Source organism: Bubalus kerabau, chromosome 10 (assembly GCF_029407905.1).
Source record: "Bubalus kerabau isolate K-KA32 ecotype Philippines breed swamp buffalo chromosome 10, PCC_UOA_SB_1v2, whole genome shotgun sequence".
NCBI lineage: Eukaryota > Metazoa > Chordata > Mammalia > Artiodactyla > Bovidae > Bubalus > Bubalus kerabau.
Window position 1 is genome coordinate 42,383,098 of NC_073633.1, and position 20,152 is coordinate 42,403,249.

General features: G+C 45.1%; 1 protein-coding gene and 1 non-coding gene across 2 annotated transcripts in view; one reads left to right on the forward strand and one right to left on the reverse strand.

Annotated features, from left to right (window-relative positions):
* The window catches only part of PLA2G4E (phospholipase A2 group IVE), a 69,886-nt gene extending 54,201 nt beyond the window's left edge, over positions 1 to 15,685 (reverse strand). The window contains exon 1 of the mRNA XM_055539003.1: positions 15,331 to 15,685. Coding sequence (XP_055394978.1) covers positions 15,331 to 15,513 — 183 coding nt within the window. The 5' untranslated portion in view covers positions 15,514 to 15,685. The remainder of the gene's footprint in view (positions 1 to 15,330) is intronic.
* A 2,931-nt stretch (positions 15,686 to 18,616) lies between these two features.
* Positions 18,617 to 18,689, forward strand: TRNAW-CCA (transfer RNA tryptophan (anticodon CCA)). The gene has a single exon. It is a non-coding gene; the product is annotated as a tRNA-Trp (tRNA).
* The last annotated feature ends 1,463 nt before the right edge of the window (positions 18,690 to 20,152 follow it).

Sequence of the window (20,152 nt, forward strand, 5' to 3'; positions counted from 1 at the left end):
ATCCGTATACTTCCATCACCTCAGGTGAGTCTGAGACACGACAATGGTAAGACCATAGAACCAGGCAGCCTCAGGGCCCTTTCCTGTTTCTGACTTTTGCTGCCCACTGAGGCCGCGCCTTGCTTGGGCATCAGCTCAGTATAAGAATAAATAGGAGATTCACAGGGTCCTTCTGAATACAATATGATGGACACCAAACTGTCGAAGCAGCGTGTTGAGTGCTAGAAAGGAGGTACAGCCAAGTTAATGGTCAGGAAAGAGCAAAAATGACTAAAGCAGGCTTATATTTGGTGAGGGGGATGGGAGACCCTGTGAGGAGGGCACTGGGGGTGGGGGGTGAAAACAGAGCCTGTAGCCTGTCCTCAGCAGGATCCAGGGCTGCCAGCCCCTCTCCCCACCCCCATACCACATGTGTGAGAGCGTGTGTGTGTGAGTGTGTGTGTGTGTGTGTGTGTGTGTGTGTGTACTTGGGAGCGGGATGCACATGTGCTCTTTCTTGTCAGGGGAAGAAGGACCATGATCCCTCACTGGAGAAGGAAGTCGCTTTGTACCAAACTGGTTTAGCATCATCAGCCCCTGGGGCTCCTACAACAGGACCCTAAAGACTCATTTCCAACTGTCCCCACAAGCTTCAGCCCTGCTGGTCCTACTATTTTTTTTTTATTTTTTAGTGATATTTGGTTGATCTTAAGGTAGTGATGAGGATTAGAGTTAGAGAATGTGCACCCAGGAAGTAGAGAGTGATGAGCCGGCTGTTTGACACAGAGTGACCTCTGGGAGGCTCACTCCTGCCTGGTTGTCTGCCCCCCTTCTACTGGCTGTGTCTGGCTGGCAGCAGGTGGGCTCCAGGGCCTGGGAAAGCTGAGCAGCGGGAAGGAGGCACTGGGGCAGAGGGCATCCATGGTGACAGGGTGGGTGGGGCCACCCTTGGGCTGACTCTGCAGTCCTACTGCTGCAATCCAGACAGCCTGGGTGAGGCTTAGGATGCAGGTGAGCCAAGCACAGCTGGCAGACAGGGGGCAGGAACAGAGAGGGGCAGGAGCCTCAAGCAATTCAGGAAAACTGGATTCTCCAGCTCCTTCCTGAGAGGACCCGGGGGGTTGGGGGGAACTGGGCTCAGGCCCTGTGTCACGTGTGTAGGAGCATTGCAGCTATCTCCTGCGAAGTAGAAACGACACCGCCCTCCTCCCACTGTGCATGCATCTTAGGGGTGTGGTGGGGTGAGAATGTGGAACCTGTCTGCTTTCTGGTGATGCAGAGCTTCATCACTACACCATGGGGGAGGACTCCGGATTCCAAGAGTGCAGAGCTGGCCCCTGTTGCCCCTGGCCTGGAGCTGTGAGCTCTTGTTTGCTTCAAACAATAACTGAAACTGAAGGCTCATTTGAGAGTGATCAACCAACGTTGTTGGCCCAAGACTGTAGGTTTTCTGAGGTAAGGCACTCTCAGTGCTGAAACCAAAGTCCTGGACAAACTAGCATGACTGACTACCCTATTTCTAACTTCCCTTGGAAGTATTTTCTGAAGCAGAGTCATACCTGGTATGCCAGACATGGAGTTTATAATTACTTATATTTATAATTATTCCTAGGCTTTATACGGAAAAGGCAATGGCACCCCACTCCAGTACTCTTGCCTGGAAAATCCCATGGATGGAGGAGCCTGGTAGGCTGCAGTCCATGGGGTCACTAAGAGTCAGACACGACTGAGTGACTTCACTTTCACTTTTCACTTTCGTGCATTGGAGAAGGAAATGGCAACCCACTCCAGTGTTCTTGCCTGGAGAATCCCAGGGATGGGGGAGCCTGGTGGGCTGCCGTCTATGGGGCCGCACAGAGTCGGACACTACTGAAGCGACTTAGCGTAGCGTAGCATAGCATAGGCTTTATAATTGAGGCAAAATAATTTGGTTATTTTCTGACTTTATTATGGAGTATATGAACAAGATCTATATGGGACAATTCCAAGTTTTCAGGCTAATTCTGAGGTTAAGGAATGATTGAGTCTGTCTGTGGGACTCCGATACCATGCACATAATAACCCCCAGCATCCCTTTCTACTTGCACCAAAAAGAGAAAATCCTGATCCTTTGGGATTTTATGGAACTGTCATTTGTGGGGAATCTACCTACCCTTTCAAATGTGGGCCCCTGACCAGTGTGGCCAGTTGGCATTCCCATCCCTTAGACTTGGTGATTTGTTAAGGAACTATTAGACCTCCTCCTCATTCTTATTTTTCTTTTTAGGATTATATGGGGGAGGAGAGAGCATGAGAGTAAGAGAGTGAGGGGAGAGGGAGAGGGAACTTCTTTTCTCTGGATTATGAACCCTAAGGAAGATGTAAACTTTGAGGTAATTTTGGTCATCTTTGCCACCGTATAGAGGGACTCAGCCTTAGAAATGAAGCTGACATGGAAAAAAGCAAAGCTGAGACGGGGAGATAAAGTTCTGAGGACAGAGTCTGGACCACTAGATTCAGCTGTGCCTGAAGCCTACTTGCTGCAAAGCCCATGAGCCATGACTTTCTAGTTACAGGAGACGATAAAGGGATTTTCCCCCCTCAAATGTCTTTGAACTCACTTTAGTTACTCTGCCACTTTTGACTGAAAGAGCGCTAAGATGCCCGGCCACTATATCTGGCAGATCTCAACTCGGTGTCTCCAGCAGGAAGAGGGGAGGATTTGTTGGGGTGAGAGTTGGACTATGAAGAAAGCTGAGCACCAAAGAATTGATGCTTTTCACCTGTGATGTTGGAGAAGACTCTTGAGAGTCCCTTGGACTGCAAGGAGATCCAACCAGTCCATTCTGAAGGAGATCAGCCCTGGGATTTCTTTGGAAGGAATGATGCTAAAGCTGAAACTCCAGTACTTTAGCCACCTCATGCAAAGAGTTGACTCATTGGAGAAGACTCTGATGCTGGAAGGGATTGGGAGCAGGAGGAGAAGGGGACGACAGAGGATGAGATGGCTGGATGGCATCACTGACTCAATGGACATGAGTTTGAGTGAACTCCGGGAGTTGGTGATGGACAGGGAGGCCTGGCGTGCTGCGATTCATGGGGTCGCAAAGAGTTGGACATGACTGAGCGACTGAACTGAACTGAACTGATGTCCTCTTCCATGTCCTGAACCAAGTCCCTTATGCCTTTGTAAAAATGAAAGTGTTAGTTGCTCAGTCATGTTCGACTCTTTGTAACCCCATGGACTACAGCCTGTCAGGCTCCTCTCTCCTGGGATTCTCCAGGCAAGAATACTAGAGTAGGTTGCCATTCCCTTCTCTAGGGTATCTGTTGCAGGAAGTGGGCTCTTGTCTAAAACTTGGAAATGAATTGTCCGAGGAGACACATGTGCTGACAAAGCAAGAGATTTTATTGGGAAGGGGAATGTTTTAAACTTTATATGTAATGTCATATAAAGGATATGTATTCTGCAGTAAACATTTTTCTTTCATTTGGTATTATAAGATTTGCCTACATTAATAGGTATAGATCTGGCTCATTAATTTTCATAGCTGTAAACTATACCACAATTTATTTATCCATTTTTTGTGCCATGGACACTTAAGTTGCCTTTAAGTTTTTGCTCTTACCATATTTCATCAGTGTTTTTTTTTTTTTTCCATTTGGAAATATTTGAGTTATGGGATACTTATTAAAAATGATGATATGTAATATTGGATGGTATTTTCCTTTAGTGAATGATGTGTCTTAGATTCAATGAAGAATGGTATTAAACAATCCTACTGTGAGTTTCCTTGTACATGTTGTGTTTCTTTAATGTATATACCCCAAGAGTAAAAACTTCTGGCTTAAATTGGCTAGATATTGCCAAATTGTTTTCTAAAGTGATTTTTACTAATATCTCTTCCACTACTATGTAAGGAAACTCCCATTGGGGGAATACCAAGGGGGCATCATCTAACTTTTTGACTTTTGCCAATCCAACATGTATAAAATTGTCTCTTATTCTGCGTTCTTAAAAATTTATTTATTTATGACTGTGCTGATTCTTTATTGCTGAGCATGGGCTTTCTCTAGTTGTGGCAAGGGGGGCACTCTCTAGTTGTGGGGCACAGGCTTCTTGTTGTGGTGGCTTCTCTGCTTGTGGAGTACAGGCTCTAGGGCCTGCAGGCTTCAGCAGTGGTGGCATATGGGCTCAGCAGTTGTGGCACACAGGCTTAGTTGCCCCGCGGCATGTGGGATCTTCCCAGACCAGGGATCAAACCTGTGTGCCCTGCATCGGAAGGTGGATTCTTAACTACTGGACCACCAAGGAAGTCCCTCTCATTGTAGTTTTAATATGCATTTCCCTGATTATTAGTAGTTTTGGGTATCTTTTCAAGATTGTTCCTTTCTCTAATCCATATACTTGAGACTCCTCATCAACTCCCCACCTTCAAGCCTCTGGAACTTCCTTTACCACAGTCAAATCCAACTGCCTTCAATACTTATCAATGTATAGCAGTAGTTATTAAAAAAAAAGCTATAAAACTATTTATGGCCAAGTAATTTCCATGCTTGGGAACTTATCCTGAAGGAAAAAATGCTACATGCTAAAAAACATTCAGTTTAGTTCAGTTCAGTTCAATAGCTCAGTCGTGTCCGACTCTTTGCGACCCCATGAATCACAGCACGCCATAAAAACATTAATTGCATCTAAATTTTTATGCTAAAGAATTGAAAATCACCCAAATGCTCAATACTAGTAGTGCATATGTGCATGCAAAGTCACTTCAGTCATGTCTAACTCTTTGCAACCCTATGGACTGTAGCCCACCAGCCTCCTCTGTCCATGTGATTCTCCAGGCAAGAATACTGGAGTGGGTTGCTGTGCCCTCCTCCAGGGGTTCTTCCCGACCTAGGGATGGAAACTGAGTCTCCTGCAGCTCCTGCATTGCAGCCAGACTCTTTATTGCTGAGCAACCAGAAAGCCCCAATACTAGTAGATATAACATTAAATTATGGGATATTCCTATGACTGAATTCTATGCAGGCATTAAAAGGAGAACTATAAAGAGAATGTATCAGTATAAAAATATATATGTATATTTGAATTTCAGTTCAGTTCAATCCAGCTGCTCAGTCGTGTCCAACTCTTTGCCACCCCATGAATCGCAGCACGCCAGGCCTCCCTGTCCATCACCAACTCCCGGAGTTCACCCAAACCCACGTCCATCGAGTAGGTGATGCCATTCAGCCATCTCATCCTCCGTCGTCCCCTTTTCCTCCTGCCCCCAATCCCTCCCAGCATCAGAGTCTTTAGGGTATAATTAAAAAAAAGGCTTATAATGAAAATAAATATGCAAAAATTGTACGTGTTCCTATAAAGACCATAACCACAAGGGAAAGCAAGATCATATTCACAATAGCAATGAAAAATAAAACAAATAAACCTGGGGAAAATACACAAGAAATTTCCGTGTGAAAATGATGTCATTACAAATTAATAGGGAAACGTGGGTTATTTAATATTATATTGGAAAAGTAACCATTTATGAAAAAATAAACATTTTGCCACCTGGAGAAAAAATAAGCTGGTTCCATACTTACTTCTTTATATTAAAATAAATTGTAGGTGGTAATATAATCTAGCCAGTTATTGTTTTTTCATAATTAGTGAGGAAGTAAAACACAAGATGCAATGAAGGAAAACAAGTGGATAATTCTGACTATATACATATTAAATTTCTCTACGTCAAAAAAACCACAGATCAGATCAGATCAGTCGCTCAGTTGTGTCCGACCCTTTGCGACCCCATGAATCACAGCACACCAGGCAAGAATATAAATGGGGCAAAGACAGCCTCTTCAATAAATGGTGCTGGGAAAACTGGTCAGCTACAAGTAAAAGAATGAAATTAGAACATTTCCTAACACCATACACAGAGATAAACTCAAAATGGATTGAAGACCTAAATGTAAGACCAGAAACTATAAAACTCTTAGAGGAAAACATAGGCAGAACACTTGATGACATAAATCAAAGCAAGATCCTCTATGACTCACCTCCTACAGTAACGGAAATAAAAACAAAAGTAAACAAGTGGGACCCAATTAAACTTAAAAGCTTTTGCACAGCAAAGGAAACTATAAGCAAGGTGAAAAGACAACCCTAAGAATGGGAGAAAATAATAGCAAATGAAACAACTGACAAAGGATTAATTTCCAAAATATATAACCAGCTCATACAACTCAATACCAGAAAAACAAACAACCTACTCAAAAAGTGGGGTAAAGACCTAAACAGACATTTCTCCAAAGAAGACATACAGGTGGCTAACAAACACATGAAAAGATGCTCAACATCGGTCATTATTCGAGAAATGCAAATCAAAACTACAGTGAGATATCACCTCACACTGGTCAGAATAGCCCTCATCAAAAAGTCTACAAACAATAAGTGCTGGAAAGGGTGTGGAGAAAAGGGAACACTTGCACTGTTGGTGGGAATGTAAACTGATGCAGCCACTATGGAAGACGGTATGGAGATTCCTTAAAAGACTAGGAATAACACCTACATATGACCCAGCAATCCCACTCCTAGTCACACACCCTAAGGAAACCGAAATTGAAGGAGACACATGTATCCCATTGTTCATTTCAGCACCATTTACAATAGCTAGAACATGGAAGTAACCTAGATGTCCACTGACAGATGAATGGATAAAAAAGTTGTGGTATATATACACAATGGACTATTACTCAGCCATAAAAAGGAACACATTTGAGTCAGTTCTAATGAGGTGGATGAACCTAGAACCTGTTATACAGAGTGAAGTGAGTCAGAAAGAGAAAGATAAATACTGTATTCTAACACATATATACAGAATCTAGAAAAATGGTACTGAAGAATTTACTTACAGAGCAACAGTGGAGAAACAGACATAGAGAATAGATTTATGGACATGGAGAGAGGGGAGGAGAGGGTGAGATGTATGGAAAGAGTAACATGGAAACTTATCATATGTAAAATAGATAGCCAATGGGAATTTGCCATATGGCTCAGGAAACTCAAACAGGGACTCTGTATCAACCTAGAGGGGTGGGATGGGGAGGGAGAAGGGAGGGAGCTTCAGAAGGGAGGGGATTTATATATACCTATGGCTGATTCATGTTGAGGTTTGACAGAAAACAGCAAAATTCTGTAAAGCAATTATCCTTCAACAAAAAATAAATAAATTAAAAAAAATTGGAAACAACCTAGATGATATGATGGTATATTATAGCCATTTTTTAAAATCTTTTTTTTTAATGGCAGAGGAAAATAATCACTAATTGCTGTTAGGTCGAAAGGACATGGTTTTAAATATGAGCTCAATTCTGCATGTACAAATACATGTCTATATAAGTAAAACCGATTTCTGTGTATATTTGTGTCTAGAAAGAAGACTGAAAGGAAATATATTAAGGGTTTGAGAGCTTATCTCTGGATGATGATATTGGTTGGGAATGTTTATTTTCTTGAGTAAACTTTTCAAATTTTCTTATGTCTATACTGAACATATATTACATGTTTTTAGTTGGAACTATTAAAATAGCAGATTATTACATGTTTAATAAATGGATTATTATTGTTAAATGTTAAATAAATAGAATATTATATGATAAATAAATAAAGAGGGAAAGAAAACTAACATTTCTTTTGTGCCTCCATGTGCCAGGCCATCTTGCCATGTATTGATATTTACTACATTAATTCTGTAAAAAGTACATGGGAATAGTCTCTCTTGCCCATGCTCTAGGGGAGCAGAAAGCCTTGAGTGAGGACAGGGTCAGGCAGTCCACCCAGGGGAGAAAATCTTTCTTAGGTGCTGGGAGGCCCTTTCCTCCTCCCACGAGCAGCTGGCCCAGTGCTCACCATTTGGATCCTCCTCTTTGCCCATCTGAAACATCCACAAGAGGGGCCTGGAAGGGGGCAAAGTAATAGGTCATCTAATGTGTGACTGAAGTGATTGTGGAGGCCAGGACACCAGGGCCTTGAAATTGCTGGCTTTGGGAACAAGAAGTGCTATCAAACATAGTGAAAGATTAGACCCATGTTGTGTCACACCTGTTGGTAGAAATGGGGCCTTTGTGGGTGGATAGTCTTGACTTCAGTTAAGAAAGAACTTGGCCATTTGATGGGTAATAAGCTTCTATTGGGGTTTCTCAGGTATGTTAGCAGTAAAGAGCCCAATTGCCAGTGGGGGAGACATAAGAGACAAGGGTTCAATCTCTGGGATGGAAAGATCCCCTGGAGGAGGGCATGGAAAGCTACTCCAGTATTCTTGCCTGGAGAATCCCATGGACAGAGGAGCCTGGTGACCTACAGTCCATTGAGTCCTAAACAGTTGGACATGACTGAAGTGACTTAGCATGCACACACACAAGCTTCTATTGCTGGAGTTATGCAGCAGTTCCTGCCTGGCAGATTTCTCTCCTGGGCAGGAGGCTGCTCTAGAATCCAGATGATCTGTTTCAGTTTCAAGATTCTGTTATTCTCCATCTGGTCATGCCCCTGATCCCGAGGACAGTTTGCTAACACCGACAGCTGCTTGAAGCACCTGTGGGATAGGCTTTCTGCAGGCCTCTGTTGCTTAATATGTAAGTGACACCAACCGTAGAAAATCCACTGGGCAGGGAGGAGAGGACAAGGCAGGGTTAACCTGGCCTGAGGGAGATATTTGGGAAAGTGGGCTTTTGGGCCCCTGGAATGCATCCACTCTACCTTCTTATATTCAGCCTGGGACCTTACAGGGCAGCTTTGACAGATACATGGAATGTTTTGTTCCACATGGCTCTCATCTGCATGCTGACACAACTCACAAAGGGTAGGCGATTAGGGAGCACCTGCTGTATACAGACGATCAAACAATTTCCCACCCCAAACCAAAGAGGCCATCAACACAGTGCTTACAAACAACAAAATGTCACAGGCCAGTTGAGACAACACCCATATAGAAAAATATAGGGAAAGAAATAAGAGCTTTGGAGTCAGAGAGGCCTGCATTCCTAACTTGGCTGAGGCACTGACTAGCTAGGCAGCATTAAGCAATTACTGTATCTCTTACTTTATCTCTGAGACTTATTTTCCTAATATGTAAAATTGGGTTAATGGTATCTATTTCACAAGATTAGTATAAAGATTAAAGAAAAAATATATAAGAGAATATATAATAGAGAATGTGGGCTTTGCTGGTGGCTCAGATGGTAAAGAATCTATGTGCATGAATGGATAAGAAAGCTGTGGTACATACACACAATGGAATATTACTCATCTATTTAAAAGAATGCATTTGAATCAGTTCTAATGAGGTGTTTGAAACTGGAGCCTATTATACAGAGTGAAGTAAGTCAGAAAGAAAAACACCAATACAGTATATTAGTGTATATATATGGAATTTAGAAAGATGGTAATGACGACCCTGTACGTGAGATAGCAAAAGAGACACAGATATAAAGAACAGACTTTTGGACCCATTGGGAGAAGGCAAGGGTGGGATGATTTGAGAGAATAGCATTGAAACATGTATATTACCATATGTGAAACAGATGACCAGTCCAAGTCCGACGCATGAAATAGGGCACTCAAAGCCGGTGCACTGGGACAACCCAGAGGGATGGGATGGGGAGGGAGGTGGGAGCGGGTTTGGGATGGGGGACACAGGTACACCTGTGGCTGATTCATGTCTATGTATGGCAAAAACCACCACAATATTGTAAAATAATTAGGCTCCAATTAAAATAAATAAATACATTTTTAAAAAAGAATCTGTCTGCAATGCAGGAGACCTGAGTTCGATCCCTGGGTTGGGAAGATCCCCTGGAGATGGGAATAGCTACCCACTCCAGTATTCTTGTCTGGAGAATTCTAAGGACAGAGGAGCCTGGAGCCTGGAAGGCTACAGTCCATAGGATCAGAAAGAGTCGGACATGACTGAAGTGACTGAGCAGCAGCAGCACATAAATAAATACATATGTGTATATGCCACTGGCACATAGAATCTGGTGTATAATAAACCTTAAGAAATTGTAGCTATTTCTGTTTTTATTATATTTGCTATAGGACAAATAAGTTGAGAAGAACTAAGTGGTCAGCAAAGAATCTAAAGGCCAGTATGGGCTGGAGAAGTGAGGGAAAGTTCCGTTCATTGGTGACAACGACCTTTGAGCACCTACTAAGTGCCAGGCACAAGGCTGTGGTTCTGGGTGTCCTTCACTTTTGGAGGTAGGAATGAGCTTGCCTCACACCATGTAGGTGACACAGCAGAGGGCGAGTCCTGCCAGGAGGCAAGTGGGGCCCCAGTCCACAGGGTGTGTGGCAGGAGTCAAGGAAGAGCTGGGGGTGGAGTCTGATTTCACCAGGTCTCTGGAGCCAGGCAGAGGTATCAGCCTTGATGCCAGAGATAATGGGAAACTTAATGGGCCCTGCAGCCCACAGCCAGACACTCGTCACTCAACGTTCCAGGTCTGTACCAGTGGCTGCAAAGACACTAACAAGCAGTCACAAGGTTTATGCTTCTTTATGTTTACTGACACCCTACTCTGATAAAAGTATGGGATGTTTAAAGACAAAGTCTCTTGGCTTCCTTGGTTTCTTCCAACCTCATTGGCTATTCTGTCTCAGTCTCCTTGACGGCTCTTCTGTCTCCACCAGGCAGCTAGGAAGTGAGGAGCAGAAGGCACAGTCTCCTGCCTCTTCCCTTTTGTCTCCTCCTCCCATTTTTGGGAGACTCATCCAGCTTCATGGCTTGAAAATCTGTCTATATTCTGCTTCATGTAGTCAACCCAATTATCTCCCTGACCTATCACCCTAATTTCAGACTTGTATTTGCAACTGTACACAATACATCTCTGCTTGGATAAACATATATAAACCATCTCAAATATAAAATGTCCAATACAGGGGATTTTCCTGGTGGTCCAGTGGTTAAGAGTCTGCCTTCTAATGCAGGAAATAGGATTTGATTCCTGGTCAGGGAATTAAAATTCCAATATGACACAGGGTAACTTAGCTCGTGTGTCCCAGGTAGAGAAAACTCTCATGCCACACAATGAAGAGACTTTGCGCCACAACAGAGACCAAGTGCAGCTGAAAAATTTTAAAAATAATAATACTGCCAGCACAGAAACCCCCGGTCTCCTCCATCACAACACATTTGGGTTTGGGAAACCCTACCCTGGGGCTCCCAGTACTTCCCTGTTATTAAGGCAAAAACCTAGGAAGCATCTTTGAGTTCACATTCCGGATCTGATCTATAAGCAGTCCTGGAAGTTCTACCTCCAGAAAAATCCAAAATCTGTCCACTTGTATTTAAGTCATGGCTGTTTCCTCCTGGACTATAGCAAGAACCTCCTCACTTGTCTCCCTGTTTCCTCTCAGGCAGTCCATTCCCCAGACCAGCCACAGCGATGGGTGTAAAACATAAACAAAGTCTATCCTCATATTAGAACCTTCTAGTGGCTCCCTCTGATGCTTCAGAACCACCCCAGCATTGCCACCTGCAGCACTGGGCCAGCCTAAGTCTCTGACTCTTTCCTCCCTTCACCTGCTCTTTGCTCTCCAGACACACTGGTCTTCCCTCTGTTTCCAGACACACTGGTCTGTCTCTCTGCGGGTAAAGGTTGGAAGAGACCAACCTTTACGCACCTGCGGGCTTTTGCACTTAGAATTTGCTCTCTGTGTAACATTTTCCCATGAGTCTTCTCATTGTTCTTGGTTCAAATGTCACCATCTACCTCACATCCCCTCCTTGCTGACATCCTCTAGCATGTTTTGTTCCAAAATCTTTGACATAGAAAGAGTCATGTATGTTTCTATTGTCGGTCTCCCTCATTAGACTGTTAAGTTTCGAGAGAACTGGATCCTGTCTGACCTGCTCTGTGCTCGGTCTCCCACTCCTAGAACAACACTGGGGGAACAGTGGGAACTTGGTAAATATTTGTTCAGTGAATGAATCCGTGCTTCAGATGTGGTTCCTGGTCTTCTCGAGATGGAAGATGTGTAACAAGCCACAGGAAGGGTTGCCTAAGAATACAGGAAATGGTAACCCTGAAAACAAATCTGAAAACTAATTTTCACTAAAGTATTGCTGGATGACAACATGCTATCCAGTAATGCCAGCCTCTAAGGGGTTCTAGAAAGACAAAGACATCATCTACAGGGTGGCCCTGGAAGGAAACCATTCAAAAACCAAAATGGAGAGCAGATGAGGAACTATTTGAAGATTGATGAGTTCTTGTGGTTCCCTTAAAATTTTCCATCTTGAGGACTCCTCTGTCACCAAATGTACACACATTCTCCCCAATCATACACGCCCCCCACCCACATTCCCCTCCGTAACATTATTCCTCCTTTTCAAAGCTGACTCTGGTTCTTCTTGTCTTGTTCCAATATTTCATACAGGTCTTAGGGAAGAACCAACTGACAAGTTTCTGGGAAATCCCATGGAAATTTGCAAAAAATAAAGCACCTTTTACTTCTGACATTTCACCTTAAATCTTAACAAACTATAGTACAGACACACAATGGAATATTATTCTGCCACTAAGGTGACAATTATAAGGTTTAAGTGCCAACCAAGAAAACATTCTTGGCTGTAATTTTAGGCTAAGACCAAAACAAACAAACAAACTGGGCTTAGATCTGGTATAAGTATTATAAGCACAACTATATCAACATTATCTAAGGAGAAAAAAACTGAAAGGGAATAGCTATTGTATTGAGTTAATGGGATTTACAGCAGGTTTTTCCTTTATGTTTCCCGACATTTTTGGAAATTACTTTTATATACATAAAATGAAAATATTAAGATTAAGCACAGTGGTTAAGTCCTCCACCAGGGACTTCCCTGGTGGTTCAGTGGTTGGAAGTTAGCCGGCCAACATGGGGGAAACAGGTTTGATTCTTTGTTCAGGAAGATTCTACATGCTGCAAGGCAATTGAGCCTGCAAGCCACTACTAAGCCAGCAAGCTGCAACTGCTGAAGCCCCTGCACCTAGAGCCTATGCTCCGCTACAAGAGAAGCCACCTCAACGTGAAAGCCAGACACCGTAAGGAAGAGCGGCCCCTGCTCACAGCAACTAGAGAAAGCCTGCGTACAGCAGTGAAGACCCAGTGCGGCCAAAAGTAAAAATCTCCGTGTGGTTGCCTCTGTCTCAGACCCGTGTCACTTCTGCTGTTTCCCCAAACAGCTGAAACAAGACAAGGGACACAGCCTCATTCCTGAATCATGTCCGGAGAGGGGACGATGGGTGGGAGGGGAGAGGTCATCGTAAAGTCACAACAACTACAAAAGCGGTCAACGTGGTTCCGGCTCCGTGTGCTCCAGAGGCTCCGCTATCTACTCCTGACAGGATCTTTCCCCAGAGGTGAAAAAACTGGGAGGTGAAGGAGCTGGTCTGAGGTTCCAGGGCTGGGAGCTGGCCGAGAAAGTTAGAGAAGCTGGTCTGATCTCACAGGCCCTGCTCTCAACCACTCTAAGGAGGACAGTGCTCTTCCACATACTGAGCACTTGTGTTTCAAGGGCTCTTGCAGCCTTTGGGGGGTCACCTCTGAGTCAGGAGGCTCCTGATGCCAGGGCAGGGGAGGGGTCAGGGACCAGAGGTCAGTCCCCTGACCTCCCAGCAGGGCTGCAGCTACTGCCTTTCCCCCTGCAGCATATTAGCAGCAGGCCTGGCCTAGTGGACCACAGGGACTTCTGGAAGAGGGCAGAGCAGGAAAGGAAGGGGAGGAAAGCCTGCCCCTTGGGGTGCAGGGCATAGCAGGAAGAGTGGGAAGGGGTGGGGCAGACAGGGGGAGGGGAACAGACACTCTTCACCTGTGACTCTGAGAAACGTCACCGGCAGGACCCTGGCACTTCTTTGGGTCAGTCAGCCTGGTCAAGGCGATGGTCTTGGGGGACTGGTCATCCATCCAGCTGCCCTCAGGTATCTTGACGGGGATGGACACTGGGTTGACAGTTGCAGCTATGAAGTAGGACCTACTGGGCTGGACAAGGTGACCCCACGGTGCAGGCCCAGATAGACTCACAGAGCCAGGGTCCAGACAGAGAATGCAGCGGAAGCAGAGGGGTCCACAGGAGGTGAAGGGGCCATGGCCCAGTGCTTCTTGGGAGCAAGGCCCACACAGTGAAATAAAGCTGCCCCTCAGCCAAGCTTCCCCTGGTACTGCTGCTGAGACCAGAGCAGCCAGAGGGGCACAAGAGCACTGCCCCTCCCTGTTGTTGGGAGCCTGCAGGAAGCCCGGAGGGGAAGCTGGGGAGGCAGGTCTAGATCATGGATCATTATCCAAAGCCACTGTTCAGCTTTTGCAGCCCACTCAGTTTACCAGGTGGGACTGAGTCATGATTTTCTCTTCACTGGCCCACAGCTGGGATCTGTAAGGAAGGTCAAATCAGTCCCAGACCCCCAGAGGTGCGTGTGGTTACAGCTATGACCCTGCCTTGCCACCAGGCCAGATGGCACAGGGTTAGAATCTATTATGTGCCAGGAGGTCTGCCAGATCCTTCACCTACAGGAGCCCAAACCCTCTTCTCAGTATTATATCAATAGAAACACCCTCCATGTCCACTCCCCCATCCACTAGCTGTGTGACTTTAACCCCTCTGTGAGGGGTTGGATACCATCACTGATTCAATGGACATGAACTTGGGTGAACTCCAGGAGATGCTGAGGGACAGGAAGGCCTGGCATGCTGCAGTCCATGGGGTCACAAAGAGTCGGACACAACTTAGCGACTGAACACCACCACCACCAACTCCTCTGAGCTTCAGTTTCTTCATCAATTAATCCCTCCCAAGCACACAGACTGAATGCAGTAAAAGGACAGTGCTGTCCGGGTAACACCTCTTAGGGGTTTCCCTGATAGCTCAGTTGGTAAAGAATACACCTGCAATGCAGGAGACCCCAGTTTGATTCCTGTGTCGGAAGATCCACTGGAGAAGGGATAGGCTACCCACTCCAATATTCTTGGGCTTCCCTTGTGGCTCAGCTGGTAAAAAATCTGCCCGCAGTGCGGGAGACCTGTGTTCGATCCCTGGGTTGCGAAGATCCCCTGGAGAAGGGAAAGACTACCCACTCCAGTATTCTAGCCTGGCGAATTCCATGGACTATATAGCCCACAGGGTCACAAAGAGCCGGACACAGCTGAGCACTGTGTCACTTTTGGGGCACGGAAACAGGTAAGGACAGGTAGGTGATGGGGTGGGGCGGAAGGGACTCATCCCGGAAAGCAAAATGAATAAAAACACAACCTCTAATTCTGCAGCAATGCAGGTGATCTTATTCAGAGTCAGGACAATGAGGGTAAAATTTAAGGGGCCGGGGATCCTCTCCCCAAGAATACAGACATACCTGAGAGCCATCAGGGGCCACGGGAAGTAGAGATGTGAGATGGGGAGTTTCCAGGACCTGTATCTGCTCCGACTCACAGACACTCCTTCCTGCCATGCTGCCTTCTTCATCCCACTGAAGGCTCTGAGGGCCAAACACATCCGTTCCCAAGCCAGGATGGCCTTCCGAGGTCTGGAGAGTCATTCCAGCCACGTCCACCTCTCTGGGGCTCCAAACAGGCTGAGTGGTGCTGGAGCTAGTCCTTAACGGCGAGGCAAATGGCGAATATCCTCGGGAAATTTCAAGGGAGTTTTGCAAAAAAAAGCAAAAGCAATGCCATCAGATTTCTCCTGAAGATATATGAGCCTGATGAATAATTAAGGAGGTGAAGGCAGTCAGGGCTTAGCTAAAAGAGTCCCACATTTCTGTGAACACTTTAACAGTCTGGTGGAATGTTCCTGTGCTGCATAGAAAGTCTACAGGAGGCTACAATTGCTTTCACCTGCTCTCCTTAGGGGAGGCCTGCATTGCAGAGCTGGAATCCAGGCTTGGGGATAGTGCCTCACTGCTCGGGGATATTTTTAGAAGTGTGACACTCAATATGTCCGTGGGGAGGAGAGAGGGAACCGGGGTGGGTGGAGGTGCTGAGGGTCAGGTAGACTCCCTGGCTCTTGGCTGACACCCCCATCTCTCTCTTTTGAGCCCTGAAAATAAATCCCCAACCTGCTGTTCAGCACTGACGGAGGGGCCACAGGCCAGAAGGGAGATTAATCATTTCCTCTGTGTCTCATTCGCAGTCCTTTCTTTGATGTGACAGATGCTGTGTCTGGCAGCTTCAAGACAACGTGTCATAGCTCCACGGTAAAAACAAAAAGCAAACCCTCTTCATGTTTATTTATAAGCATTTTAAAATAGACATTCAAAACGTGCATCTTTCTGTTCCTCGGCTCTGAGTGATCCCGCATCCTCTCTAGTTGGGGACACCCCATAATCCCCCTGCCCCCCTTTCAAGACTCTTTTCTGAGGCTGTGGTTTTCCAGTGGGCACTGCCTCTGGCCTCAACAGAAACCAAGCAGCAGCCAGACTTCCAGTCTGACTGACCAGAGTCATGTATTTGGGACAGAGATGGAGGGGGGAATACGTGTATAAAGTTGTAACCGAAACTGGGGTCCAGCTGCTTGCCACTCAAAAGCCAGTAAAGAGGCTGAATTGGTGGAAAGGAAAGCTTGCTTTATTTTGGATGCCAGCAACCCAGGGTAGGGGGAGGGTGGACACCTATCCAGAAGCCATCTCTCCCCCATCCATGACAATCAGTGGGCAAGAGCTTTTACAGCTGGATGGAGGAGTCTCCATGTAGAAACAGCACAGTCAGCTCTGACAGTCATCTTGAAATTGGTCATCTGACCATCGTCATCTTGGTTGTTTTAAGTAGAGTTAATCTTCAGTTCCAGGATCGGTTTGTTCCCATTTCTTGAGCCCAGATCTCAGAACTGTGGCAGCTTCTGTCATGGCTGCAGTCCAGTCATCATGTAGTTAACTTCTTACACCTGGTGGTGGTTTCAGTCTAAGACAGCTCATGGGACATGGCGCAGAATATTATCTATAGCCCTTGAGAAGGAACTAAATGTCCTTGACTATGTTTGATGCTCAGTCACTTCAGTTGTGTCCAACTCTTTGTGACTCCATGTGCCATAGCCTGCCAGGCTCCTCTGTCCGTGGGATTTTCCCAGCAAGAACACTGGAATGGGTTGCCATGCCTTCCTCCAGCAGATGCTTGATGACTTTATTATTTGGTCTTTGTTGACTGTGTTGCTTTGTTTCTGCATTTTCTCACTTCTCTGGTTAAACTTCTTCTTTGGCTAAAGTTTTTTCACAAACAAAAGGCACGTGGGGGACATGGTGGTGGGCAAAGACCACAGGGTCCTGCTTCATTTCAAAGTGTCGTTCTTCTGTTTGCGCCAAGAGACAGCAGAACTTGCAACCTCTACTCCCAATTATGGCGCTTAGCAGTAAGGATTGTTTTCAGCCAAAAGCAACGCAGCCACAAGGAAACCTTTCTGCTCTCCCACTATTTGCCTAAAAGCAGGACATATGTTTTCTCCCCTCTTCACCACGAAGAACAGAACAGAATCAGCAAAGACAGTTCCAGGCCTTTATGAGCCCTGAGAAGCACCAGAGCTAGGTCTCTCAGGTATGGAAAAGTAATAGCACACGACTTAGCAACTGAACAACAGCCAATAGGAAGCTACAAGTTAGATTAACCCAGTCTGTGTGTGCCTCAATTCCTCATCTTTAGTGATAAGAATGTTTCTTTCCTCCTGGTATAGCTTCCACATGGGAGTTTTATGTCCAGCTTTTAGGAAGAAAAAGAAAGGTCAGAGTACCCTTATACATCTACTATTTAAGTGCCGTTAGCTCAAAATTATCAATATACAGAGCACCATATTTGAGGGCAAATCTGTTTTCCTTCAATAACTTCACTTTTGTGAATTCTTCTTTTGTGGCCAGTATTTCTTGACAAGTCTAATTTTTCCCAGGTCATTTTTTTTAATCCCCAAAGACATAATTCTTTAAAAGCTTACTATTGAAAATTTAGCTATTCCTGGTTTTATTTCTCACTGATTAGGCCTAAAAGTAATGTTCACTTGGATGGATGAAAGACTGATTTTTAAATATCTAATTATATTTTTTTTTCTGCCCAGCTTTACTGAGATAGAATTGACAAGCAGCAGGGTATACGTTTTAAGGTGCACTGCTTTTCTTTTTTTATTGTAAAAAGCATCAATAAAAGGCACTTCCATGGTATGGATAAAATGTCAAGGTGCTTTGTTAGGTTAAATAATCATGTAGTTGTGCCACAACTATTGAGCCTGTGTTCTAGAGCCCCTGAGCTGCAACCACTGAAGCCTGCTCACCCTAGAGCCTGTGCTCCACACAAGAGAAGCCACCACAATGAGAAGCCCGTGCTCCACAATCAGAGGGTAACCCCCTACCTCACCGCAACTAGAGAAAAGCCCACGCAGCAAGGAAAACCCAGCACAGCCAAAAATAAATTTAAATATATGTATTTTTTAAATTGTGTAGAATGTGGTTAAGTCCTACAGGTTAAAAAAAAAAAAAAGTCACCTGCAATTTCCAGGGGCAGGTTCTTTAAGGAAGTTTTCCAACAAGAAACCCACACCCCCTTACTGAGAAATAGAGGAAGAAAATCATGCGGAGAAAGGGGCTGTCAAATAGGCCAGCAATACCAAGCCATTCCATATTAATTGTCCCATAGGTGTTAACAGTAAATTACATTTCAGGGACTTCCCTGGTGGTCCAGTGGCTAAGACACCACGCTTCCAATGCAGAGGACCCAGGTTTGATCCCTGGTCAGGGAACTAGATCCCACATGCTGCAACTAAGAGTTCACATGCAGCAGTGAAAACCTGGAGCAGCCAAATAAATGAATGAATAAACAAACATTAAAAACTAAAGTACATTACATTCTAGAACTGGCTCCTGGCACAGTGAACTAGTAGAAGGCAATGGCACCCCACTCCAGTACTCTTGCTTGGAAAATCCCATGGATGGAGGAGCCTGGTAGGCTGCAGTCCATGGGGTCGCTGAGGGTCGGACACGACTGAGCGACTTCACTTTCACTTTTCACTTTCACGCATCGGAGAAGGAAATGGCAACCCACTCCAGTGTTCTTGCCTGGAGAATCCCAGGGACGGGGGAGCCTCGTGGGTTGCCGTCTATGGGGTCGCACAGAGTCGGACACGACTGAAGTGACTTAGCAGCACAGTGAACTAGTTAATTGTGTAGGGAAACATTGTGGCTTGAGGTTTTGGCAGCTAAGGGCTTAGTAAGTATTCCATGCACCTACAAGCCTTCAATTTTAGGAAATGAAAAAGAAAAAAATTACAAACATAAACATGAGTCCAAGTGTGTGTTTAAATGAATGGTCTTATTGTTAGGAACACTATCTTTTCTTAAATATCTGTATCTACAGGAAAGGAACATTTGACAGAGTAGAGCTGGGGAGAGTAATTTACTGGAAAAAATAACATTGTTCCATATTTATCTCAGGAACTGGGTCCAGTCCTGCCTGGCAAGCCCCCAGGGCACAGTGGTCATCACCCGCCAGCTGTGGGCAGGCTCTTCTGAAGTCACTTTGGTTTCAGGTAACAAAAACCCACTTCATTTTGCTCCAAGGAAAGGGAGGTGGGCTTTACCAAAAGGAGCTGAATACAGGGAGGTAATAATCAATTAGAATATCTCCTTACAGGCCTGGGGAGAAAGTATCAGGAGACATAGGGAGACACACAAAGGCCAGGGGCTCTCCTACAGCCTGGACCCCGCTCTGGATGCAGCAAGCCCACCAAGGACCCAGCTTGAGCTTGTGAGGTGGGAAGGGGTTCCCCCAGCTCCAGGGCGAATTAGTGGCAAGTTACTCAACCTTTCTAAGCCTTGGTTTCTTCATTTGTAAAATAGGGATAATGATGATGATGCTGACCTCGAATAAGTGTGAGATTTAACACGCAGCAAACAGTGGGCTGCAGTCAATGTTAGTTCCTTTCCTGCTCAATCCCCATAACAGAAAGTGTGGCTTCAAATACCCAGCTTAATATCAGAACAGATTTAAGCGTAGATCTGTTGGGACTCCTAAAATGATCACAATATAACAATGATAACAACAATTTTTTTTTTTTTACAGAAAAAAAGTCTTTTTTTTTTTTTTTTGGTCTTATTCCATGAAGGGGGGATGAACATTTTCCTAATTTTTCCTTCAAATACTAGCTTTAAGGGGCTGGGGGCATGCCCTGGCAGTCTAGCCAGTTAAGACTCCATGCTTCCAATG